At 51.2% G+C, this 26,999-nt stretch overlaps 1 protein-coding gene across 8 annotated transcripts in view; it reads right to left on the bottom strand.

Moving 5' to 3' along the window:
• The window catches only part of TOGARAM2 (TOG array regulator of axonemal microtubules 2), an 83,784-nt gene extending 58,149 nt beyond the window's left edge, over nucleotides 1-25,635 (bottom strand). For 2 of the 8 annotated variants that reach the window (XM_038561164.1, XM_038561163.1), the window contains exons 1-5: nucleotides 14,699-14,916; nucleotides 9,597-9,747; nucleotides 5,816-5,953; nucleotides 3,786-3,899; nucleotides 1,814-2,095 (exon numbers count right to left, since the gene is read on the bottom strand). In XM_038561164.1, coding sequence (XP_038417092.1) covers nucleotides 1,814-2,095; nucleotides 3,786-3,899; nucleotides 5,816-5,953; nucleotides 9,597-9,747; nucleotides 14,699-14,902 — 889 coding nt within the window. In that variant the 5' untranslated portion in view covers nucleotides 14,903-14,916. Of the gene's footprint in view, nucleotides 1-1,813; nucleotides 2,096-3,785; nucleotides 3,900-5,815; nucleotides 5,954-6,544; nucleotides 6,666-9,596; nucleotides 9,748-10,202; nucleotides 13,004-14,698; nucleotides 14,917-15,247; nucleotides 15,327-15,913; nucleotides 15,982-17,251; nucleotides 17,451-25,073; nucleotides 25,216-25,435 lie in introns of those variants that run through there. The other 6 variants (XM_038561166.1, XM_038561167.1, XM_038561168.1 and 3 more) reach the window with 6 other exon arrangements.
• Nucleotides 25,636-26,999: the final 1,364 nt, after the last annotated feature.

Genomic DNA, 26,999 nt, shown 5'->3' with positions numbered 1-26,999 from the left:
TGTGTAACTTTCAAAGGCCATTTCATTCCAACTACATCAAAGCAGCTGCATCAAAACAACCAAGTCAAAATAGCTTCTCTGGCTCCCCTGCCCAGCCTGGCTCTGCTTTGCCCTGTCATCAGTTCTGTGAGCGTGTTGAAGGGAGAGATGTAAGGACGGGGTCACAAGCTGGGTGGAGACGGTACCCACCTTGGGCCCCCTCTGGGTGGTGGCATAGAGAGGCCAACATAGCCTCAGTCCAGGGTGGAGAGGACAGCCCAGGCCTGCTCAGGGGACCAGTGGGCACTGTGCCACCACACTTGCTGAGGGACCTGATAAATCAAGACCACTTCCCATCTGTACATTGCATAGAACAACCCCTGTTCTTTTTCTCCTATACTAGAACTTGGTGAAAAAAAGAGATGACAGGTCTAGAAAAAGACTTCAGACCTCTCAAGGAGGGAGTCACTGGCCCGGCAATTCCAGAAGTTGAGCCACCTGGAAATTCTAAGCACTCTGACCACCCCCCCACCTGCCGCCTCCATAATGTCCAGCCCCAGGGGGACTCCTAACAGGGGCTCCCTTGCATTTTCCTGGGCACCATCATGCCCCAGGGAGACCTCAAGGGAAGCAGGGCTGGCCAGGTACAACCCCAAGTCTGACAGCGGCAACCACCTGCCCCTCAACAGGATGTCCCCCTTCTTCCTAAGACTTCAAGTCTTCTTATTCCTTGTTGCTCAAGCATTCACTGAGCTAAGAAAAGACCCAGTGACACGATTTGTCCAGGAGAAGAGGAGAGAGAAAAGAAAATGAAAATTTATTAGGTTCTACCCACAACGCCAGGTGCTGAGAATTCTGTGCATGATTTGTCACTGAACTCTGTCACACGGCATATTACTATCGCCATCACACTGCAGGAAAACCGAGGTTGAAGGGGTGACTTGCCCAAAGTCCCAGAGCCAGCCAGTGTCAGGACTGAGATTTGAACCTGGCCCGTTTTCCTGGTTTGTCCACTACTGGAATATAAAGTTCCCACTGCTTAATTCTTTGCTCATCTCCTCAACAAACGTTTCTGGAGAATCTCCCTTGCCAGGCAACTCTCTCCGTGCCCGCCCTCTTAGAGAATACCGCCAAGTCCAAAATTCAGATGTGGAACAAATAATCACACAAGTGAATACACAGATGCAAACCGTGAAAAGAGCTGAGACGCAAAACTGGAGGGCATTAGTAGAGAGTGTCACTGGGACGGAGGCAGACTGGGGAGGCAAGAAGGCCCCTCTGAGGAAGGCTTCTGAGCTGGGCAGGAAGGATGGGCGAGCAATGGAGGGAGGTGAGGAGGTAGCCTGTCAGAGCCTGAGGCTGGAGGGAGCCCACCTGCTCCAGAATGGGGGGGGGGGGGGGCAGTGTATCTGATGAGCAGAGAGCAGGGGTGAGTGTGGTGTAGACAAAGGGTGAGGACAGACAGCCTCGTGCACAGGGGACTGTTTAGGAGCTTACTGTAAGCACATCCCCAAACCATGGGGTGGTTCTAGGCATCACTGGTGGGAGTGGGAGGAACTACATGATCAGGTCGGCACTTTAGAAAGATCCTTCTGGAGAGAAGATTTGCAGGAGGAGAAGGAGGCAAGGGGGAATGGGGAGCTTCATTGGGAGGCCACTGCAGAGCCCAGGTGGAAGGTGGCCTTCCCGGGAGGGCAGCTCGCTGGGTGCGCCCTGACCAGCTTGGGAGAGAACCCAGCTGCCAGCAGAGACCTACCGATCCTCACAGCCAGGTAGCCTGGGGTCCCTGGCCTCAGGGTGGGTGGGAGATGGGTGCACTGGGCCCAGGGCTCACCTCGGGAGGATGTTGCCAACCCCTCTGAGAGCCTCCTTTTCTTGAGCTTGTCCTTGATCTGGGTGGTGTCCCGGGCCACACTGTTGACCTCAGACTCCAGAGAGGAGAAGGGTGCTGGGGGGCTGGACCCCAGGGACAAGGTGGCCAGGCTCCTGGGGTGGCCATTCCTGGCCTGCCAGCTCTTCAGGGGGGCATCCAGCTTGAGGCTGCTGGGGTCCCTGCATCCACTCAAGAGGTGCAGCGGCTTCTCCAGCGGGACGCTCAGAGTTGGCTGGAGGGAGCCTGAGGGAGACAGAGGCAAGAGTAGCTAGGCACACAGCACCCACGGCAGCACGGGGCACCAGCCAACTCTTCGGTGCTGCTCCCTTAGAACCATCCGGCCTTGCCCCATGAATCCTGATCACTTGGCGTCACTATTGCTCCTTGGCTCAATTCATTCATTCAACAGCCTCTGTGAAGCCTAACCTTAACAAGACCTGTGTCATGAGCTACTTGAGGGAAGAAAGGGGAGTCAACATGTAGCCCTATCACAGCACAGACATGAGGCCATAAATACTTAGGGAAGACCTTCTGCTCAGGGACCACCATCCAGCAGCAAGTTCCAGGACCCCAACCAATTCATTCAATATACCCCACAATAGGGACGCCTGAGTGGCTCATTTTTTGAGCATCTGCCTTCATCTAAAGGTGTGATCCTGGGATCCGGGATCAAGTCCCACATCAGGCTCCCTGCAAGGAGCTTGCTTCTCCCTCTGCCTGTGTCTCTGCCTCTCTCTCTGTGTCTCTTATGAATAAATAAAATCTTTAAAATATATAAATATATACCCAACAATACCAAATGCAGATTGAAAAGAGTTCAGGTGACTCAGAACAAAGCATGCTTCCACGCAGACACTGGCTTATCCAAGTGCTCATTCAACAAACACTCAGTGAGAGCCTCTCGTGGGTGCCAAGCACTGTCCAGGCAGTGGAGGTCCAGAGATGGGGGAGACGCGGTCCTTACCACTAAAGGACTTTCAATCTATTCAAGAAATAAGATTTGTCCCTAAATGGGTTCATTACAAGGTAAAAGGTGAGATGTGCCGTAAAAGTGATCTCAGTAAAATGCTTTATGCATGTAGAGAAGGAAGAAAAGGATCTAGAAAACCTTCATGAAGTAGTGATGTTTGAACTAGTCCTTGAAGGAGCCCTGACCATGGGAGAGCCGGGGAAAGCAAACCAGGAGACCAGCTTTTAGAGTTTCTACCACACACAGAAAGCATTTTTTGGAGTGTCTTGACATAAGCCGTGACCCCTGCAGAAAGAGGTCACAGATCCTGGACAGCACCAGACCCAGCAAGAGGTGACCTTGGTGCCACCCCAGGCCTGTAGCCTGAAGGAGGGCCAGCCGCTAGAGTAATCATGTTCTCCATTGCAAACCCTCGAACCAGGGCTCGGCAGGGAAGGGGGTCTGCAGCTGGAAGTAGAGCAGAAAGAGGCCGGGAATCTGGATGGCTGTCCTGAACACCACCACGCCAGCGGCTGTCCCCTGCCCGGCGGCCTCTTCCTCGCCTTCCGCCCTGGATGCTGCCTGCCTGCCCAGACCCCCAGGTGAGGGGCAGCAGGCCCTGCCCTCCCGGGGCTCTCCCTGTGTTCTGCGGACAGTGAGGGGTGTGCTGGGATCCCCACATCTTGTTCCTGTAGGTCCCCCTCTAGCATCTCCATCCCCTGAGCCACAAAATTGAAAGGACCCACCTAGAATTGAGGGGCATTTAGAGCAGACACTACTGTAAATATAAGCTCTGCCTATAGCTGGGGGGCCCAGCCAGGCATCTAGGCCATCGCACGTCCTCTCTCCAGGCGGAGGCCTAGGCTCTGCTCTCCGCTCCCCAGCCCTGATGGGGCAGCTGCCCGTGGAACCCGGAGAGGCCACTCGGGGCATCGAAGGCCACATGGTGGGATTGCATCAGCAGGCCTCGTCCCCCAACCTCACCTTCTCCATAAGCCTGCAGCCTGGAGTCGCTGCGTCCAGCCGGGGGCGCGCGGGGCCCAGCACTGGTTCGAGGGACACTCCCACAGTACACTGCCACCGGAGCCGGAACTTTGGCTGGGGACAGAACACAGGAAGAGCAGCACCTGAGATCCGGACGGGCAACAGACTGCCCCAGCACCCTCCCCCATGGGGAGCTCTGTGGCCCATACCCCAAGCAAGAGCCTGGCCCAAGGTGGGGACCTCGCACCCTGCACCCAGCTGGCCAGGGTGCCATGATCCCACCAAAGCCCACCACCTCGCTCTGCCCAGCCTTCTTGGCCTGGCTCCCCCTTTCCACACCTGCCGGCCTTCTCTGTCCAGCTGTGCTCCAGCCCCGACCCCTACCCGGCCACTCCACACCTTCACAGGCCCCTTCACGGGCTCCCTCCCCCACACTCCCCTGCCCCACCTCCCCTGCACATCTCCCTCTAGCTGCTCACATGGGCCTCTCCCTGCCATGCCTTTAATTGTCACCTTCATGCAGTAACCCCCAATCTATGGCTTCGACCCTGACCTCTCCCCACGGTGGCTGGTGGCCAAGCAGAGCATTTAATTACCTGCCCAACAACCCTCTCCTGAGAGTCCTCCCGCCCCTCATCAGCGTGTCCTGCACTGACCCTTTATCTCCTCCAAAACCTCCCCGGCTCAGCAAATTGATTCGGTCGATCCCTACTGCGGATATGTATCAAACGCTGCCTGTCAGGGGCTCTGCGCCCCAGTCCCCAGTGATACTGTCCTGGGCAAGGCCTGAAGGCCGGTGGGGGAGACGATGAGGAATAGGCAGTGACAGTGTGGGGCTCGGAGCCCAGCGGTGGGGCCCCGAGCTGAGGGTCAGGAAGTGGGGAGGAGGCCTCGGCTAAGCAGTCACTACTTTGAGAAGCCTTGCCTCTCCTCCGTGTCCCCACTGCAGCCCAGGCGTGCTCCACCTTACCCACCCCACCCTGCCACACCCTGGCACAGGAACCCCGTCCTAGTCTTCTTTGCAGGACCTGCTCAGGAGGCACTTAAATGTTAGCAAGCTGAATCGTTGGCCCTACACCCCCTGGCTCCCCATCTGAGGTACATCTCAGGACCACCAGCTGGAGAAGCCCCCACCAAGGTGCAACCCAGCACACCCACTCCCGGGTGGAAGGTCCCTAGACCAGGAGTCAGGAGTCTGCTCCCTTGCTATTTCTGTCAGCTGTGGGACCTTGAGGAAATAAGCTAGCCTCTCTGAGTCTCAGTCCCCAGATCAGTGAAGCAAAGGAGTTGGACAGGATTAGGGGTTCATACGGTCACAGTCACACCTTCATTCTATTTCTAGATTTCCAGGTTTTTCTTAAGCTTTCAGCACTTCCCTACAAGAATCTAATGTCCAGCAGGATCTGATGTGGCACTAAATTATTAAAATTGTTCTTACATTAACATATCAAAGCCCCAGGGTGCTCTGCCCCTAGGTAATGACCTGTTTCCTGAACGACTCTGTCATGGCAGGGTTCTCTACCTCCCTCCCAAGTCATCCCAGAGCCTTGGCTCCAACCTCTCCAGGGAAAAGCAGCTCCCCACCTCACTAGCACCCCTTCCATCTGTGGCAGGACCTGTGGATCTCCTCACTCTCCAGAGGACACTGAGGTTCATGTAGCCAGCTCCCAGAGGCAGAGCATCAGACCTGGAACCCCACCTCCCGACACCGAGCTAGCCACGCTGTTCCCATCCTCCTGCCCTGTCAGCCGAAGAGACAGAGACACCCAGCCGTCCCTGAGAGCCCAGCCTCATGTCCTCTGACCACAAAACAAGCCAGCTCCTCAGCCAGCCCACCAACACAGACAATGGAGGCACAGCTCAGCCTCTAGTGAATTTCTAGAACACTCTGAGCCTTTCCCTGGGGCCAGGAAGCCCCCAGACAACAAGCTGAGCATGGACGGCCAGCGTCAGCCAGCAGAGAGCTGGGCCGGGGGGAAAGGCATGGCCACCTGCCTGCTACGTCTCCCAGGCAGAGTGCAGCCCCTTACCTGGAGGGACAGCATCGCGGCTGCCCATGCCCTGGGTGGAGAAGCTGCCAGGAGGTTGTCCGGAGGCAGGTGCTACTTCCTGGGCTGTAAACACAGTCCTCGGGCGTCCAGAAGGCTGCAGCCCGAAACATCCAGGGCCTACAGTAGGGAGCGGCAGAGCTAAGTCCGCACAGATAACACACTTTTTAAATGACTTTGTAGGAAGCCCATCAGGAGCCGAAGTACTCTCCCAGTGAGAAAATTTGCTGCTGGACCAAAGGACATCTCTTTTCTGACGTTCTGACTCTCTGAGACACTTGAAACTTTCCAAGTGCCAAGGCCGCATGACCGTGAGCAGGGCTGTTTTACGAAGAGTGTCACCGAAAGTCGCTAAGCTGGCTAAACTTGTGGCTTTGACAAGGACACCTTAGGGTCTCTGGGGAAGGTGGAATCTATCAAGGCGGAATCTGATGTCTTCTTTCTCTATTAGTTTCTATTTTCTTCAAACACCTGTTTTCTGGGGATCCCTGGGTGGCTCAGTGGTTTGGTGTCTCCCTTCGGCCCGGGGTGTGGTCCAGGGGTCCCAGGATCAGGTCCCACATCGGGCTTCCTGCGTGGAGCCTGCTTCTCCCTCTGCCTGTGTTGTGTCTCTCATGAATTAAAAAAACAAAAACAAAACCAAAAACCTGTTTTCTCTGCCTGCTTCCCCGGAAGCTCGTAACACATGTAGAGCTCCGTGACTCCGCTTACCGCTCAGGATGTGGCAGGGTCTCCCCAGAAAGCAGCTCCCTGGTTTCTCTCAGGACGTGCCAGCCTCTATCTGCACGAAGTTCATGGCCCACCTGTCTCACCAAGCCATACACCTCTGACCCTGTCAGAGAGTCACCGCATCGCCCTGTGGCCAACTGCTTGACCAGTTCAAGCCTCTTTCTGGTCTCCCTTAATCCCCTGGGGTCAATCATCAGCTCTCACTCCGGACCTGACTTCATTCTCTTTCCATGTGACAAGGGTCTCACCATGTGACTTCACCCAATTTAATAGTCTTTGCTGAGATAAGGGTGACCTGTTTTCACCTCGACGGGTAGGGAGGTGGATGGCCAGAGTGGATCAGTGACAAAATCAGGGGTAAAGGCCACATCTCCCAATCTCTACTCTGGAGCAGCTCCCTCGAGGTATCATCTGGGGACAGGGCAGGATGCAGTCAGTGCCAACTTCCTTTTGCTGAGCAGCAAATCCCAACTCAGAAACTGAGAAAACCTCCTTCCGTCTGGAAGCCAGCCTGCCACCGTCCCCACCCTGGCCCCAGAAGGCAGAGCAGCTCCTAGCAACACTTCTGGCCCCAACAGAGGTTCCAGCTCAGCCTTTGCCTGGTCTCTCTGCTTACGTCCTCAAGCCCTCAGGTTCCCTGTCCAAGGAGAATTTTCCTCGCAGCTCCCTGTCTGCTGACTACTAGGATAAGTATTTGGCCACAAGGGAATGTCCCTGAGACCCAGCACTTCTCCCAAGCAGGTGGTGGAAGAGGTCTCAACAACCCGCCCCTCGTCCCAGTGGGCTGGCAAAGAGACTCAAGAGATTGGCAAGCAGCTGCTTCCGGCAAAGCCCAGCAGGAATGTTCCAGGCGGGGACAGGCCATCCACAGCTGAATTAAAGCAAAACAAGCCAGAGCCCAGGCATTGCAGACAGTGAAACCTGCCATTTCTAACCAGAGCATTGGCTTTCTATGTGAATTATATGCAGAAAAGCGAGATTTAGCTACAGCCCTTGTTCTCAGCCTTGGCTGCAGATCACAGCCACCCGGGAACAAATAGAAAGGACGACAGATTCCAAGGCCCCACCTCTGGCCTCTACTGAATTAGAGTCTTCTAGGGACCAGGTCATGAGAATCTGTTCGGTTACTTTTTCTTGACTTCTGAGTGATTTTGATGTTCAAACAGGATTGAGAACCACTGGGCTACAGTTCGCATTCACTTCCGACTGAGATCTCAGCCCTGCTTCTCACCTTATGCTGTCAAAGTGGTTATTACTGCCTCAGTTTCCCCAAAGTGATCACTCTCTAGGAGACTAAAGAGAAAATTTGGAGCTACCTGAGAGTACAGATGGCATATGTCTCAGTGGCCAGCGCTACTGCTAAGGGCCTTCTGAACAAGACAGCCCCCTCCCCACTTGCCACAACCTCCTCAGCAGGCACAATGGCCACTGGGCCAGAAGCTGATATTACTCCATGCCCTGGGGACACCTGCAGCACAGAGAAGAGACCTGCAGCCACGTCATAGCCTGCCAGGGCAACCCAGCCACCAGATCCCCTCTCAGGCCTGCTCCTGACCGTGTCAACAATGTGTGTCCTCTAGACCCCCAAGGTCTGTGTGCAGGATCTCCCAGGCACCTGCCCAAGGGGAAGTGGCCACAGCTGCATGTGGCTAATGACCATGTCTTATGTCTTATGTGAAAACAATGGGTAGCACCTCCCCAGGAAAGTCACAGAGGCCCACAACCTGGTAGGAGCTTAAAAATTCATGTACAAACTATAAAAACCAAGATCAGAAATCCCAGCCCAAATGTGGATAAAACTTTGGGCCTTAGCATCAAGTGTACTTAGCACCTGATCCCCCAAGACACAATTCACTGAACCCCCACTTGCACCTGGCACTGTTCTGTTCTGGGCACCAAGGAATGACTGTTCTCTATTGGAACAGCCACCCCCTGACCTACAGGATGACTAGCCAGTGGGTTCTGGGGACCAAAATTCTGTCCTTACTCCCTGAGGCTCTGGATTGCCCAAGAGAGCTGGCTCCTCCACCCTTGGCCTCCCAGTTTAGGGAATGGAGTGGCCCAAGGTAACTGACCATTGTCTGCTCCTTCCACTAGAGCTATAGCTACACAGGTTCCATGGTGATTGGCACCACAGGAATGAAGAGAGGCCACAGAGGGGACTCAGGTTTCAAGTGGAAAGGAAACAAAGCTAGGATTGGCCCTGTAAAGAATGTCAGGCCCAGCGACAAGATCCCAATCACGCTTGTACCTGCAGAGAGGCCCAGGAGAGAATGGGGGCCCAGTCCTGAGATGCAGCCCTAGCTGCCCACCCACCTCGGGGCTGCCACAGGTGCAACTTCCCTCGTGTGGCTGTGACACTACCCACTCCTCCTTTTAGAGACCTCTGAGAGGCATGGGTTCCAAGAAGTCAGAGTTCTTACCTCCTTGAACATACTGGGGCGGGGGGGAACAGTGGTGACATGTCAAGATAGGTAGAGAAGGGGAATAGGGCAAAGATGGCAGAGTGAACAAACTTCGATTTTGAACCCAAAAATATCCCCCACTGAAACATTCTCTTCTAAACAGAGGCCTCAGATGGGCAGCCTTCCCACCCTACACCCCGAGCCCAGAATGCTCCTAAATACCACCCTTCCACCCCCAGGACACCTAGATCTTTAGCCTTGAGGTAAAACACAGCTGGGTTTGAACCCTGCTCTGCCCCTCTCATATTAACAAGAAATTTCTTTATTTCCTTTGAGCTTTGGTTTCTTCATTTAAAAAAATGTCCTACCAAAGGGTTTGGTCAGGATTAAGTGAAGTCACGTGCAAAAAAATTCAGCACCATTGCTGCTAGACAGTCAATAAGATCAGGTGTAAACTCTTCCTCTCCCTTCCTCTGCCCATGCACCATCCTTAAAGTTATGATGGGCCAGCCCTCCGTCCCTGCAAGACAGATCCAGGTGACACGGGTGCCCCTCACGTGGAGGAGACAGACAGGTCCGTAGGGTCAGAGGCTCAGACTAGCCAGGCCGGGCCCTCCCGCGGTTCTCACCTGGGATTTGCTGTGCTGGGAAGCAACACCTGCCGTGACACTGGCTGGAGCACAGTGGGTCCTGGGCGGGGACAGGCACACGGGAGGGCAGCGGTGCTGTCTGACTAGGCACCTGGAGACCCCCCACAGGAAAGCAGCATCCTCCCCGGGCCTGGAAAGAAGCAGGGTCTAGATGAGGAGGGAAGTGAGGAAGGCCTCGCAGGCTGAGAAAACTGTCTGAGTAGAGGCGTGGAGGAACAAACAGGCTGTGAGTTTGGGGCGTGGCAGGAGGACCCGAGCCTGGGAAGGTGGAGAGCCAGTGTGGGGAGACCCATAGTGCTCTTCAGAGTCTGCACTTGCTCTGCAGGCAAGGGGAACTCTAAAGACTTTTCAAGGAGAAGAATGACATTATCTGACTTCTGGGACTGGGAGTCCAGGAGCCATCTCCTCCAAAACTGGGAGACTGATCCCCACGCCCACCAGAATCCCTGGGAGAGGTGCCCAAGGACCCCCACTCAGGCTCCCCACTCAGGGCTGGCAGGAAGGCAGCTCACAGATGACATGCCCCCCCCCCCACCATTAATGCCCCTTCCCGGGCCCCTTCACCAGCTCTGGCGCTACACCCACTGGTTGCAGATGCCACCTCCCTGCTGTAATGGGATCAGGTGGGGTCGATCCTCCTGTAACCCTCTGTGCTCCAGACAGCAGGGGGTGCATCAGCTAGCAGGCCCACAGGACTGTAGAGAAACACAAAGCGACGAACACAGTGCCTGGCGCATAGTAAGACCTCCATAACCGGTTGCAGCACACATGCATGAAGAAATCAAAACTATAGCACATCTTCACAGACAGCTTTCTTGAGAAGAAACAGGGAAGGGAACTAACATTTCTTAGTTCCGTGCTGGTTTGCACCAGGCGTAGGGCCGGGTACTGCCACAGATGGTTCTAGTTAGCTTTTGAAATAGCGCAACATGGCAGATGTTATTGTCTTCATTTTATACATGATAAGACCGAGGCTCAGAGAGGGTAAGTAGCTGGATGGAGACCTAGAACTAATCAGTGGAGACATGAGAGGACAGTGTGCGCTCAGGAGTTAACAGCCCTGCACTAATTCCATCGCCTACTAGCTGCGTGACTTCACACGTTACAACGCATTACTGAACCTCTCTGGCCTTCAATTTAACTGCAAAAGGGAAATAATAACACCTTTCTCACAATATTACTGAGAGTATTCAATAAAATATGAAAAGCATTTCAAGTTGTCTAGCCCCGAAGCAAGAATTCAGGGGTAATATTGTGGTAGCATGGAGGTGCCACCTGACGGATGTCCTTCATTGCATAAGTTTTCGGGGACAAGCACGCATCCGTGGACAGGCTGGGGCAGGACACCTGGAAGAGCAGCCCAAGTATTACCTTGCTGGGAAATGCTCCAAGAGATCCCTTCTTACCAGAACAGAGTCTGTTAAGGAGGAAGTCAGTGCCTGCGTTTTAATGACTTTCCGGGATAGGGTGGATCTCATGGCCAAGAGCCCAAAGCAGAACTTCTCAACCATTTTTATTCCCAACACAGCTGAAGAATGAAGCCTTCCATTTGCAATAATTCAGTGTGTGTGTTGGGGGGGGAGGGAGGTGGGTACAGAGAGAGGAAGGAAAGAGCTGCATATATGTCTAGGGCCGTGAATTCTGATATAAGGATCATTGGTCTAGAAGACATGGGAAGGCCCATGGTTGAGAAAAAATTTTATGTAGGCTCTGTTTGGAAGACTATGGCAGTAGGTGACAAGCACAGCCACCCTGTGGGATTGTTCAGGTTGGGCACTGCACAAGGCATCATAATTAAGGGGGCATGATTCACACTGCAGACACTACGGATTTGCTACATTTAGTGCCTTTCTCTGATGAAGAGAAGTAAAGTGCCTTGATCATGAGATGTCTTTTTCTAATCCACACAAAGGCACTGGATGAGTAAGTGGTGTCCCTAGGGGAAAGGATATATAACATATCCACAAATTTACAAAATTCAAAATCTGAGTCTGTCCCACTTTTGTGTATCATCTTGATGCAAATATAAATTAGAGATCAGATCATGTGCTAGATCAGATCAACGAAGCTTCACATTGTGGGGCAAGAGGTGCCTTCCTCTATTTCTCTGGTCACTGAATTTTGAGCTGTAAGAGACCCTGAAGATCAGCTAGTGTCCCGGCTGGTAAATGAGGGGTTAATGTGGGGCCTGAAGTTGCTACAGGGCAGTCACAGCCAAAGCCTACCCTGAGGGGCCACACCCCTGCAGGCATCACACTGGCCACCAGCTGGCAAGGTCCTCAGCTTCCTCCTCCACCCTCCCACCAAGGCCTCCCCTAAGTGGGCACCTCAGCACTGCTCAGTGCATTGCCTCAGACGGCAGTGCCTGGTCAGGCCGTGACAACGCTTCCTGAGGACCGTTTCCTGGGGCTGGGTGCCATGTGTCAAGCCTGCCTGAAACACAGCCACTGGCTGCCACTCGGAAGCCTTCTGCCCATCCTCCCTGACATTTCCACCATTGAGGTCTGAGTGGTCCAAGGGTTTGATCCTAGTCCTGGAGTCTGACGCAAAGTCGCCCAGTCCACTGCCCCAGGAAGGCTTTCTGCTTGGCTTCTCCGCTCGGGGACCCCTGCCCAGCAGCTGGAGCTCCACTCCGTGAGCACTTACAGGTATGAGAGGACCTGAAGGGCTGAGAAGAATTAAACATCTCTTCCAATCAGCATCTCAGCAAACTTGGGGTGGCCCTGCCTAGTGTCTAAATGACTGTCCTGTACCAGGAAATGGCTCTTCACAAAAGTCTCCCTGTTAGAAGCTCAGCAGACTTCGGACCACCAGCTCTGTCCTTTCCTAGTGGCCCCAGGAGAAAGCTGACCCTGCTTGACCAAACGCTAGAACCTTCCAGGTGCCTCTCCAGGACATATGCCAGGTTTTGCCTGGAAAACTGAAAGGGCTTCTGTGGAGGGCCATTTCTTCTGTCCTTATTTTCCTGAAAGGGAAAGCCAAGGCCCAAGAAATGACACAAGGAGGGCCCAAATCCATAGGTTTTGAAGTACAAACACAGTGAAAATCTCAGACCTGCAGACAGCTGCTCAGAAGTCTGGGACTGCTGCTCCAAGATCGATGGCAGAGAAATGACATGGATGAATGATTGTCCCCTCAGAAGGAGAATGGAGGCAAAGGGACAGAGGGGTCTACAGGACAGAGAGGAAAACAGAGATTGGGAAGCAGCACAATGAGGATGCTGAGCAAGGAGACCAGGGGCAGGTCCAAAAAGGAGGGAAGCCAGGAGGAAGAAAGACAAAGAAGGCCCCGACCCACTGCTGATCAGGAAAATGCAAATGAGTTAGGATGCTTCCAGTCCGCAAAGATTGACCAAAAAATGATGACATCCAGTGCTGCTGTGACGCAGCGCAGCCAGGCTCTGATGCAGGGCTGGCGACTGGGACAGGGGCACAGCCTCGGGGGAAAGCCGTCTGGTTCATCTAATAAAGTTAGAGACATGCAAGCCCTATGCCCAGCAAGACGGCCCCCGGGCATCTACCCTAGAGAAAACCTTGCATGTTGTGAACCAACACAGAAGTATGAGAATGTTCCAAGCAGCTCTGATGGCAATGGCCCAAATCTGGAAATAATCCCAATGCCCAACAGGAACCTGGAGAAAAAAGTTATGGGTATTGATGCCGTGGAATATTCCACGGCAATGAAAATGAGAAAAACTACTCAACCCCACTCCGCTCAGCGCCATGGTGACTCCCCAGAGCAGTGTTTATTGAAAGAAGCCGGGCACGGAAGACTCCAGAGGGTACCATTCTGTTTGTATGGAGTTCAAAGGAAGACAAAATTCAACAGCTTAGATATGCATGCAGAGATGGTAAGACTTCGTGGGAAAGCCAGAGGACGTGGGGAGTGTGGTCAGCCCTGGGGGGCAGGGAGGTGGCTGTGACGGGGAGGGGCCTGTGGGGGAGCCTTCAGGAGGCTGCCCTGGGGGGCGTCTCTTTCCTGCCCTGGGCGGTGGTGGCTACACATTGACTTTATAATCCTACTTGACACAGTTGGTGAGTTTTATACATTTTTCTGGCTGCCAAGAGGTTGAGTATAAAACAATAAACTTCTAAGCATCCACGCCAGTGAGCAGAGCCAGGTGCCTGTGAGGTGGCCCCAGTAGGTCCCTCCCGAGCTCAGCCTGACACCTCCCCATCACTTGCTCCCATGACATTCCTCCTTCTTCTAGACTCCTAGGCCAAGGCTACAGGGCCGAGGTGGGCAGCCTGGGGTTAGAGGGGACCCGCCTGGCTACACCCCTGCACCCTCTGCCTGGGTGACCCTCTGCAGCGATGCATCCACAAAGCTCAGGCCCTACAGCCCCTCCCAGGGCTCTGGAGGTAACACTAGCCCTTTGAGGTCCCCAGCCAATGTGAGTCCTTGTCCTGGAGACGTGGTTCACAAAACCCTTGTTTCTGGAGCCCAGAGTCTGCTCTGGAAAGGAACACCATCATCTCCCCTGTAGTAATAATGGCATCAACAAAAGTAACTTCCGTTTAGCACAGGGGCTAACACTCTCCCCTCTCTCTCCTTACCACCTCCACCCTTCACAGGCAGCCCCAAGGGACGTATCACTTAACCCCCACTTTATAGGCAAGGAAACTGAGGCTCAGAATGAAAAAACCCTAAGTCCACACAGCCAGTAAGAGGCGGAGCCAGAATTCAAACCCAGCCGCAGAAGCACAGGTAGTGTGAACACCCAGGCCTGGGCAGCAGGAAGAGTTGGCTTTGAATCCTGCTTTTTCCAGCCGGCCCACAGCCTGTGCCCTTAACACAGAGCCTTCCTCATCCCTCCGACACCTTCACCCTCAGCATCCCAGGGAGTGGAGCTGGCCCCCACTCAGGGAGCTCTGCCAGAGGTCATGGCCAGGAGGAGAGCACAGCCCCCTTCCTTGGCTCGCAGGCTCAGAGAACCGCAGGCTCCAGAGAGAGGAAGGGCCTGCCCACGCCCCACAGCCTCCATCCCTGGGTGCCCTTTGTCCTTGCTCTAGATCTGTCCTCCAAGGACTCCAGGCAGGCTGACCCTCCGCCCACTCCCTTTGCCCTGCACACCCCCTTACCTCTCTGTCCAGAGGCCAACCCCTGTCACTGGAGGAATCCAGACTCTGCAATCTCTCTGTGGACAATGTGGCCCATGGGCCCAAGGGGGCAAGGACGACGTGGCCCCACACCTGGCCAGCCCCAGGCTGTTGGAGAGCCCCTGGTCCTGCTGCTGGCGTGCTCCTGGCCTCTGCCAGGCTCTCCTTGAATAAACAAGGCTGCATAGCAACCGCTGCCCTGAAGGAGCCCGTAGCTCCTGCATGAGGGAGAGGGAGCCAGGAGACATTTCCCCTTGGCCTCATTTCCTCTGGGGCCCCGCCAGGCACTGGGCACTCCCAAGTGGTCGACCTGTCCTGTGGGGCTGCCGGTGAGAGTCACCTGGGCCCTACTGCTCAGTGACCACGGCAAGGGAGTGCACGGCAGGCTTGCGGCAGGAATGCCCCGGACAGTGAGCCCCTGGATTTGCTGCTGGGGCCCGTGGGCCCAATTCTGGGTAGTTCTCAAGCTATGTCTAGATGCAGAAGGGCAGGTAGTGTGAGCGCCCAGGCCTCGGCAATCGGCAGAACTACCTTTGAATCCTGGTCCTGCTTTTTCCAGCTGTGTGACCTCTGGCCAGTCTTTAACCTTTCTCAGCTTCTGTTTCCTCATCTATAAAATGGGGATAAAAGACTGACTTGGTAGGTGAGCTGTAAGGATTAAGCAGAGCATGTAACAGGCTTGTGATTTTGTCCAGCCCACCATACACCCCGCATCCATTAGTGCCCGTCACCAGCACGTGCAGAAACAGACGCATAGCAAGAAGCCTCTGGTCTCTGCCTCAGCCAGATTGCACTCCCCCAGCTTTTGGGAAATGTGAGTCCTAGTAGCTCATGTGTGCTTCCTCGTTGAGCCCAGGCCCTTGGCAGAAACACCTCATTGACATTGCCCTGCCTCAAGTGACAACTGCTTCCATTCCTCACGCCACCCCCTTCTAACTCTCACCACCCAAGGGGCATGGGGTGGGGACAGGGGGAGCCAGAGGCCTCATTGACTTTATGTAGCCTTGTAAAGAGCCACTTGCCCAAAGACACTACAAAGCTTTCCAGGCAGATCCCCCAAGTTTACAGGGGACCAGGCAGGCATACAGAATATAGAGCAGGGAAAGCTGGCAGGGGGTTGGTCACACATCCAGGAGGCCTGGCTGACTGATTCATATGTGCCCAGGGCTGACTGACGGAACCCTTTCCTGGACCTACCAGCACTTTCCTGGGTTCTCTCCTCTTCTCTGATACACACCGAGAGCAGGCCCTTCTCTCTTGAGGCCCTGAAAGAAGCAGGTTTTGTTAACCACCCTCCATGAGGGGCCTGGGAGTGCCAGCCCATGAGCACTGAGAAGATGGCCCATGGCAGACACTGGCCCTGGGCCGGAAACCCATAAGCCCCCATCACTCCCCAGGGGGCAAGCTGGCAAGGTGAACTGAGCTCCTGAACATCCTTTAGCAGAGGCCCCAGGAAGGAGGCACTTCCTCCAAACCAGAACTGGTGGCAGCTAGAAGCTGGAAGAGGCTTCCATGTGTTTTGCACTGGACTCTCCCCCTGCACCGTAGGCATGAAGTGACAGATGGGGAAACTGAGGCCCAGCAGGGTAAGCCCTTGCCCTGGTTTCATAGCTTATAAGTGACAGTGATTCATCAGTGGCAAGGCCAGACAGGGCAGGGACAGGATGAAGCCAGCCTTTATGTTCCTGAGCTCTGCTAGGAGAGGGCATGTGTGTACTGCCCCCTGACTGCATCCTCACATCACAGCCCGAGAGCCAGAGCTTCGGAACTACAGAACTACAGATCCGATGATCACTCCCCAGCCGGACACCCCTTGTGGCTCCCAGTGTCCTTGGGTAAAGGCCACGCTGGGCACCACGTCTGACAAGCCCCTCCACTCTGGCCCCTGTCCAGTCCTCTTGCTCTCCACCTGCCCCTGCTAGACCATGGAGCATAACGCATCTCCTGAGGACTTCCTGTGCCACATTCTCTGCCAGATGCCAGAAACACAGGAAAGACTACAGTTTGCCCTCAGGAGCTGGATAATGCAGAGACTCCCCCCCACCCCCACCTCCCGCAAACCACCTGTGTATTCCGGCATTCCCTGCACTAAGGGAGGTACATTTTGTGCAGCCCTTGAGAAGTGGAGCTTGCGAGGCGGACTGGATGTGATTCCAGCCCCAGCATGACCTTGGGCAAGAAACAAGCTCTTGGAGCCTGGGTTTCCCCACATGCCAGCCTGGGAGGAGCACAGCTCGCCCCTCCTCCCAGTGTATTTGACCCTCAGAGGGCACTCTGTGCTCTGCTGGGTACAGAGCAGGCCCTCGGGGAGTCACATGCTCCCCACTGCTGTGACCACGTGATGAGAGTAAGCCCGGGGGCCGTGATGCGTGGCGTAAGCCCGAAGCCTGAAGGGTAAGGAGCTGGCCAGGTGCCAGCAGGGATGGAAGCTGCTGAACTCCATCCACTCCCAGGGCCTGGGAGCCAGAGGAGTTGCCCAAATGGGAGAGGGGGCCTGGGGGCAGGCTGACATCTGAAAGCTTTCTGGTCACTCACCTGAGGAGATCCCAGAAGGAAGGGCCTTGAATCTCCTGCCTCACCAATTTGTTGTGATTTCTTGTGTCATCCTAAATATTTTCAGATCTAATTTTGTCTTCTTTCTTAAAAAAGCCTCTGAATTGTTTAAGCTGCAAGTCCCACAAAGCTTGGATCAATCCCCAGGCAGAGGAATTCCAGGAGGTGGGAGCCTGCAGGGCACAGGTGAAGGGGTAAGGGAGGAGAGATCAGATCTCAGCATCATCCAAGCCACCTGAAAGACCCCCACCAAATGGCTCTCAGGCCTCTGGGTATCTACCTACGTGGCACCACACACCCACACACCCACACACCCACATATGTACCCACATACCCACACATGAATGCACACACACACACATGCACATATACATGCATGCACTCTCACATACACATGTGCATATACACGTGCACACACGTGGATAAATATGTGTGCACACACATATACACACATGCATAAATACACACATATATCCATGTGCATATACACATACACACGGGCATATACATACAACACACAAATATACATACACCCATGCTTGTTTGCCTACTGAACCCCCAGGCAAGACATAATTTTTTACGGGTTGAATTGTGTCTTCTGAAAATTCATGTGTTGAGGTTTCAGGCCCCAATAACCCAGAATGGGACCTTACTTGGAAATAAAGTCTTACAGATCTAATTGGCTCAGTTAAGAGGAGGTCCTACTAGAGTTTGGTGGGCCTCTAATCCAATATGACTGGTGCTCTTATAAAAAGGGGAAATTTGTGGGTTTTTTTCATTTAAATTCAATTAATTAACAGTAATTAATTGAATTAATTGAATTTTATATTACAATTGAATAATTATAATAATTAATAGTATATTATTAGTTTCAGAGATAGAGTTCAGTGATTCATCAGTCTTATGTAACATCCAGTGCTTATCCCATCATGTGCCCTCCCTAATGCCTATCACCCAGTCACTCTATCCCCCCCACCCCCCTCCCCTCCAGCAACCTTCAGTTTGTTTCCTATGATTAAGAGTTTCAGGGAAGCCCGGGTGGCTCAGTGGTTTAGCGCCACCTTCGGCCCAGGGCCTGATCCTGGAGATCCGGGATCGAGTCCCATGTTGGGCTCCCTGCATGGAGCCTGCTTCTCCCTCTGCCTGTGTCTCTGCCTCTCTCTTTCTCTCTCTCATTAATAAATAAATAAAATCTTAAAAAAAAAAAAGAGAGTCTCTTATGGTTTGTCTCCCTCTCTGATTTGCCTAAAAAGGGGAAATTCGAACACGTGAGCACACATACACACACACACGGAGAACGCTGTGGGAAGATTGGAGTTAGGTTGCCACAACCAAGCAACTACCAGAAGCTGGGAACAAAGCCTGCACCATCCTTCCCTAGCACCTTCAGAGGGTGTGTGGCCCTGCCAATAGGGTTGATTCTGGACTCGTGCGTATCCATACTGTGAACCAATACACTTCTGATGTTCTAAGCCACCCAGTGTGTGGTACTTTCTATAGCAGGCCCAGGATACAGATACAGAGCTCAATCATCCTCTCCTGAGAGAAGCTCCCCACTCCTTCCAGTAAGAGTCTGAGTACAAGATATCTCCTACTCCCTATTGCACCCCCGTCCTCTCCCCCTCCTCTTCACTCTGCTCTGTGCCCACCTCGCCAGGCTACATCAACAGGCCCCCTGCCTTCTGGCTCCCTTGGGTTTGGCCAGTGGAAGACAGAGGAGAGAGGCCAGGGTTCTATTCCCCCAGCATCCTTCATGTGGTCCTGCTGGGCTGGCTGTGCCCCTCACCTGAAGGTCACAGCTCTTCACACAAAGGTCATGGCTCCTGACAGGGAGCCCTCTGTGTTTCTGAGGTCCTATAACTACTCCCTTCAAGCCTAGGGATGGTGGAGGCACCCAGCATGACCAGCAGACCCCAGTGCTTCCTCTGCGGTTTCTCCACATCCTGCCCACACCTGTATAAAACCCTCCCATGAAACTTGCCTCCAGTCACCCAATTTGAGTATGAGGCTGTCTCCATCCAGTCCCTATGTTCCCTGTCATCTCACTAATTCTCAAGTGAGCTTGATGACTCCATGTCTGTGCCCCCCACCATTCTGTGAGTTCCCTGAGCACAAGGACCATGAGTAATTATTTACATACATCCAACACAGGGCACAAGGCTCAGCTCACCCCAGAAGGCACTGAATAAATATTTCAGTGATGAATTAAATGGACTGACTGTGCAGAATCACAAGCTGGAAGGACTCTTGTACACACCAGATAAGTAGTCCCCACCATGTCCACAGAGGACAGTCCCTGCCTACCCAGCAGCAGCTGAAATTTTCAAAAACTGATAGACTGAAACTTACAACACATGATTGGGTAAATGGATGATGATTACATTTTACCCTATCCCTTCACTGAAAATATCCCTGAGGGTCCTCTTGGACCTTATTGACTTGTAAAATGAATTAAACTGCTCTATTTCCAGCAGTGTAAAGGATTGGATATCCTGAACACACTTCCCATTGTAAAATATCTAGACATCTGGTTAAAATATGTCAATAAACCTCTAAATACATAACTGAGGGCACCCGGGTGGCTCAGTCAGGTTAAGCGTCTGCCTTCAGCTCAGGTCATGATCCCAGGGTCCTGGGATGCAGACCCATATCAGGCTTCCTGCTCAGTGGGAGTCTGCTTCTCCCTCTCTCTCTGCCCCTTTCCCCAGTCATGCTCTCGCTCGCTCGCTCACTTGCTCTCTCTCTCAGATAAATAAATACAATCTTTTTTAAAAAATACATAACTGGGAAAAAGCCTTTCTCAAACCTTTTCCTACCCCTACATATACATATTGCCCCTGGCCAACTCCTGCTGTCCCTTGGGGAGCTCTCCTTAACTACTCAGGATCCCCTCTACTTCTCTAGCCTCACATGTCCCTGTCACAACTCCATTCAGCACACTGAGCTGTGATGGTCCACCTGGCCCAGCCCCCTCCCCCTGCCCCCAGCTAACTGCACACACACACACTAAGCCATGAGCTCGCCAGACCATAGCACCAGCCAGAGTACACATAGACACTCAATTCATGTGATGGGATTGACACAAACCCTGATGATGTAGAGAACAGAGGACAGTTAGTGGCACAGTGCTCCATTTCCTGTAACATTCAGCGCTTTTCCCAAGAACAGATATTAAAAACATTATCCCCAGGCCACAGACCAGAGTCCGAGCACCACACATCATATGGAAGATGGAAAAGGGGGTCTGGGGTGACCCCTTGGCCAGCATTGCCTCATTAAAAACCAGCATTGTCCTAGCCACAAATTAAGGTTAGCTCACATGCAGCAGGTGGGGAAGGCCCTTCTGGTGGAGACCCCAAAGAGGACAATGCCCAGGCTGGGCCTTGGGTTCACACCTCTCAGGATAAAGCAAGTCCAGTCTATTGATGATTAGCACATGGCCAGACCACGGGTTTAAGACAAGGAGACAAGGGGGTTGGTTCCAGTCCTGACCCTGTCATCAACTTTACTGTGTGGCTTCTGGCAAGTCCCCATCCTCTGTGGGCTTCCAAACTGTCATTTGTGAAACAAGGGGATCTGGTTCTAGATGACCTCCAGGTCCCTTCACACTGAGATACTGTGTATCCTGAGTCCTTCCCTGGCTGAGGAAAAGAGCTAGACGTCTCCCTCCCTTCCATATGACACACACCCCCACACAGGGAAATAGAACAATGGGGGCAAGCTGGTACTGTTTCTAGACTGACACTTGGGCTGACTCATCCTCCCAAAATATCACTCTTGTTCCTTCTTATCCCAGCCTACCTCTCAAAGCCCAGCCCACGGGAGCCTGGGAGGTGCTGACTACAGTGCAGGCTGGGTGCAGGTGCTCAGACTGCCAAGGGCACAGAAAGGGCCCCACTAAATGGGCATCCACCTGTGGGCTGGCTCATTTCCTGGGAAGTTCCTGGGAAACTCCAAAATGATAGAGGCAACCCGAGTCACAGGGTCAAAGAGAGGACCAAGCCAAACCCTTCATATTACAGATGAGGGAAACTGAGGCCCAGGGGGTCTCAGAAGTCAGTGGTAGTGACAGGACATGGACTGAAGCTTTCTGATTATGCTGCTTCTGGGCCAGCTGCCTCTCAGGGACTTCTCCCAAGAAAAGCCAGCCCCTCAGGACACCTGGGTAGCTCAGTGGTTGAGCATCTGCCTTTGGCTCAGTACATGATACAAGGGTCCTGGGATCAAGTCCTGCATCAGGTTCCCGCAAGGAGCCTGCTTCTCCCTCTATCTATGTCTCTGCCTCTCTCTGTGTGTCTCTCATGAATAAATAGATAAAATCTTAAAAAAAAAAAAAAAAAAAGAAAACCCAGGCCCTCACCACACATAGGGTGTGCCCCTCCTTCTTTACCCCCACAGAAGAGTGTTAGAGAAGAAAAGCTTATTGCCCCCATAGCCACAGAAGGAACATGAAGAAGGATACCTGTTCCTTCAATGATGGATGGATGGATGGATGGATGGATGGATGGACGGATGGATAGGAAGGAGGAGGGAAGGAAAGGAAGAAAACTGATATATGAATAAATGAATAAATAAATGAAAGAATGAATGTAAAGAAAGATGAGGGGTAGAAGGAAAGAAGGAATCAGTAAGTGAATGGATAATTCTGGAGAATTCTGGGTGGGGAATAATAAAGAAAAATGATTTGATACATTTTTAATAGAACATGCCAAGATGGGGAATCTAGGTGGCTGAGTCTGTTAAGCATCTGCCTTCAGTTCAGGTCATGATCCCAAAGTCCTAGGATCGAGCCCCTAGCTTCTCCTTTTACCTCTGCTTGTGCTCTCTCTCTCTCTCTCTAATAAATAAGTTAAAAATCTTAAAAAAGAAAAAAAATGCACACATACAAAGAAATCAGAAAATTCTTAAAATGCCCCCACATTTCCAGTCTGTAAAAATTCATCACATGATATATATACATTTCTGTACATTTGTTTTTCTTCTTAAGGCTCCACCCAGCAGGGTCCAGTGGGGAATGGAACTTCTATCCCACCCATTACAATCAGGCAAGGCATGGCAGTGTGAGGCAGGGCCCTGCTTTTGCTAGGATGGTGCCAATGGGGCTCAGTGGGAAAAATCTCCACTTAGATCTTGGGCTACACCTAGATAGCCTAACTGCCTGAAAAAGAGGAGGCCAAGTAGGATCTAGAGTCTCACCACCTAATATCCAAAAGTCCAAGATACAACTGAAAATTATTCATCATACCAAGAACAAGAAAAATATCAAATGAGAAAAGACAATCAATGATGCAACGCCAAAATGACACAGATGTTAGGATTATCTAACAAGGATTTAAGAGCAACCATCATAAAATACTTTGATGAACATGCTTGAAACACATTAAAAAGTAGAAAGTCTCAGCAAGGAAATAGAATATATAAGGAAGAACCAATTGAAATTTTAGAACTGGAAAGTACAACTTAAATAAACAATTCAATGTGAATATAACTATGACAGATGGCAGAATCAGTAAACTTGAAGAGAGAAGAATAGAAATTACCCAATATGTACAACAGAGAGAAAACAGACTGAAAAGAAAGGAAAAGAACCTTGGGGACTTGTAGAACTATAACCAAAGCTCTAACATTTGTACAATTGGAGTGGAGAGGGAAGAGTGTGGGGCTAAAAAAAAGTATTCAAAGATATAATCCCTGAAAGCTTTCCAAACATAGTGAAAGACTTTAATCTACAGATTCAAGAACTGAGCAGATTCCAAATGGAATAAACCTAAAGAAATCCACTCCTGGGGATCCCTGGGAGGCTCAGTGGTTTAGCACCTGCCTCCAGCCCAGGGTGCGATCCTGGAGTCCCGGGATCAAGTCCCACATCCAGGCTCCCTGCACGGAGCCTGCTTCTCCCTCTGCCTGTGTCTCTGCCTCTCTCTCTCTCTCTCTCTCTCTCTCTCTCTCTGTATGTCTCATGAATAAATAAATAAAATCTTTAAAAAAAATAAATCCACTCCAGGACATATCATAATCCAAGTTCAAAAAACTAAAAACAAAAACAAAAAAAAATATTGAAAGAAAAAAGCTGTCAACCCAGAATTCTATACCCATCAAAAAATACCCTTCAGGAATGGAACTGAAATCAAGACATCCTCAGACAAAAGAAACTAAGAGAATTTGTTATCATCAGACCTAACCTAAAAGAATGGCTAAGAGAAGTTTTTCAAACAGAACAGAAATGACAAAATAAGGAAACTGGAGACATTAGGAATGAAGAACAAGGAAAGAGTAAAAAATACTGGTAAGTGGTTTTTCTCCCTGGAGCAAGGCAGACACATAGAGTAGCAACAGAGTGTCCCAAAGGCTTGTAAAACCTCACACAATTGGACACTATCAAGGGACAAAGTGAAAGGGTATGTTTGAGGCACTTTAAGCCACTGGGTCAAGCAACCCACAAGCCTTACTACCAAATGCCAACTGGTGTGCATGTAAGGTTTTTTTATTATGACATTTTGAGGAGGGTTTTCTATTACTTGAAGATGACAGTTTCCTAAATGATAAGGCAACTTGCTTGCTGAGACTTTCTACTCAAAGACCCTTGTGCTAAAAACATAATGACTAAAATGGAAAGTCTTGACAAATCCTCCTCATTATGATTGTCACCTCATTAGGGTGACACCTAATTCAGCCCATGTGAATACAAATCACATCTTTGGTGTGGACCTGTGTGGCATGGACAGTCTGTCTAATCAAAGAACCTATACATAAAAATTGCTGCCCTAGAAGAAACACAAGCAGGTGAGAGCTTGACCCCTTCTAGACCAAAGACTAGAGGCAGGTGCTGCTCCAGACTCTGGAGGGAAATGTTCAGTCTGCCTTCAGACCTGCTTCTCCTTACACACTGTGGGAAGGATATTAGCAAACCACAGCCCATCCACGGGAATGAGAACATGACAGTGAGATCACAACATCATATAAGCAATTGTGAAGACATCGGAAAAAATGGACTCAGAGGCGAGTGTGAGGGCTCTGTTGATCCACTGAAGGGATAACAAGTCAAAATAAACTAAGCTTGGCTGCACAGGTCGAGAGGCCAGGGCACTACTTACTGGATGTGCAGGATGCTGCACTTCCTAACCCTCTAACAAATAGCTTCCCAGAAAGGAGTGAGCTCTCTATCCTTAGAGATGTATGAGGAGAAGCCAGACAACATCCTTCCAGGATGCTTAATAGGGACCCAGCCTCCTCCCACCTGGCCTTCCTTTCTCCAACCTCACTAGAACATTTATAGCTCCATGACTCTATAATGCACAGGAGATGGGAGAAGCAGTCTCCTGCATTTCAGGTGAATTCTATGTTTCCTTCCAGCTACATTCTGGAATGTAGAATGAATCTGGAATGTATAAAGAATTGCAATCAAGCCATCCCTCAATTGTGTTTCATGGAACAATTATGAATACAAAAAAAATTCCAATAAAGGAAGTTTAGGAAACATGGACTCAGATAATGTTGAACTAGTTTCTTAACTTGACCATGTTTCAGGATCTTTAATGTGTTCTATGTATTGTAATGCTCCAATAAGGGGTAGAGTATGAAGTGATTTCCAAATATATATGACCATAGACCCATATGAAGCAATTTCTAGATCTATGTGACCTTACACCTGTTTGTTCATGAACTACTTCTTAGGACCAGAGTTGTGAAGAATACATGTTACAAAACAAAGTTCTAATCTGTCTCAAAGTTTCCATGGCAATTAGCCCAGAACTTGAGCCCAACTAAATAAAAAATTTATAATTCAATGCAAATCATATTTTACCTCTTGGTACCATCAAGACAAATCAGATCTCAAGAAAGTTGTTCAGATGAGTCAGGGTGTGTATCTCCCTTGCCAGCTGGTACCAGAACACCAATACTTCCCTCCAGAAAAGTCATCAGAGCCATAAAAGGAGGAAAAAACCCTTCAGAGGAAAAAAAAATACCTCAGAGCACATATAAAAGAGAGATAGGATATATCTTCCTACCATCATAAAGTCAATCAAGGATCTCCCCCCATAGACATCACCACCAATCTTCTTTCTAAATAACCATAAACTACCACAAATACAAGCTTTATTGAGTAATTTTGGCCCCCTCTGGACTACATCTGATAAATACTTCCCCAAGCCTCCCACCCATTACCTGAGGTACAGGCTTCAGGAGTGTTTTCAAAAGCAAGAAGTACCAGGCCCAGTTCCGCAGTGTCCAGGCCCGCTGGTCCTCAGCTGCCTCAAGCAGTCAGCCAGTGCACCCTGGGAGGGAGAAGTGAGGAGGAGGAGACACCCACAACCTCTCTGAAGAGATGAGCCAGCGCCAGCTGGAAGGAGAGCCAGGCCTGATGGTCTCTGAGCACTGGCTCTGTTTGATGAGGATGGAAAGAAAAGACTCTTGTTTCTCACTGTTCCCCTGGGTGACAGTTACCATGGATATGAATCAATTTAGGGTGCCTGTCAGTTGCCAACTGAATATAAAGAGCAAGCTCACCCTGAACCATAGTCACGCAGGGACACACCTGGCAGAGAGCCTGATGCTAGCTTGGGTCCACTGATGGAGTGGACACCAGGGGGTGGCTGCTCGGGGACCCCACCCTGGATCCTAACATGGCACTCACACATGTACACAGGCCCTTGTGGAGAACCAGTGTGACATAGGTAGGTACTGACTAACTCGCTTTACCCTTCATTAATATGCAGGACACCCAGAATTCTAAAGGACACATGACATGTGCCTCCCAGAAGGCCCAAAGAAAATACCCAAAACAAGCCCCTGGGAGTAGGCCCTACAAGTAATGGGGCATTTAATAATGAGAGCCACCCCTTAATTGCCAGTCTAAGTGCTTTATAGATACTAGCTCATTTATCCCCACAACAATCCTTGGGGGTAAATACTCTTAACTACCTCCACTTTACAGACAAGGAAACTGAGACACAGAGGTATCACCCAGGCAACAGCAGTAGGACCAGGATCAAAAACTTATCCAGTTCCCTACCAGTTCTCCTGTAATATCCAAGACTTTGGGGACACAGACCCAGCTTGTCCCTGTGGCCTCACGCAGATCAGTACATGTCTCTGTACCCCATTTTCTCACCTCTAAAATGGGAATAAAAATATTTTCCCTGGGGATCCCCGGGTGGCGCAGCAGTTTGGCGCCTGCTTTTGGCCCAGGGCGCGATCCTGGAGACCCGGGATCGAATCCCACGTCGGGCTCCCTGTGCATGGAGCCTGCTTCTCCCTCTGCCTCTGTCTCTGCCTCTCTCTCTCTCTCTCTCTCTCTCTGTATGACTATCATAAATAAATAAAAAAATTTAAAAAAAAATATTTTCCCTGCTTATGTCCTAGAACTGTTATAAGAATCATGTCAAGGCTAATCCAAATTTAGGGAAGAGAAAAGGCAAGGAAATTAGCATTCACTAATCACCTACTGTGTATCAGAGCACTTACATGGTTCTCACATAATGACTTATCTCTAGTTCTGCAAGAAAGATAAGGAACCTAAGCAGAAAGCCACGTATTAAAGACCTCATAGTCAGGAAGCCCAAGAGTCTGGATTCAGAAAAAAAGCTTTTGTTTTTTATATTTCCTGTTCATTTGTTTTTGTATTCCAAATGTTATGGGTACAAAAAGACCCCACTAGCATTAATAATCTAAGTACCCATGGGACTCTGGTCTTCTAGAATCCTCATTTACCCCACCAGTGTGGGCATGT

Source organism: Canis lupus, chromosome 17 (genome assembly GCF_011100685.1).
Source record: "Canis lupus familiaris isolate Mischka breed German Shepherd chromosome 17, alternate assembly UU_Cfam_GSD_1.0, whole genome shotgun sequence".
In the NCBI taxonomy this organism is placed as follows: domain Eukaryota; kingdom Metazoa; phylum Chordata; class Mammalia; order Carnivora; family Canidae; genus Canis; species Canis lupus.
Note: the sequence above shows the minus strand (reverse complement) of the source record. Positions and strands in the feature narration are given on the sequence as shown.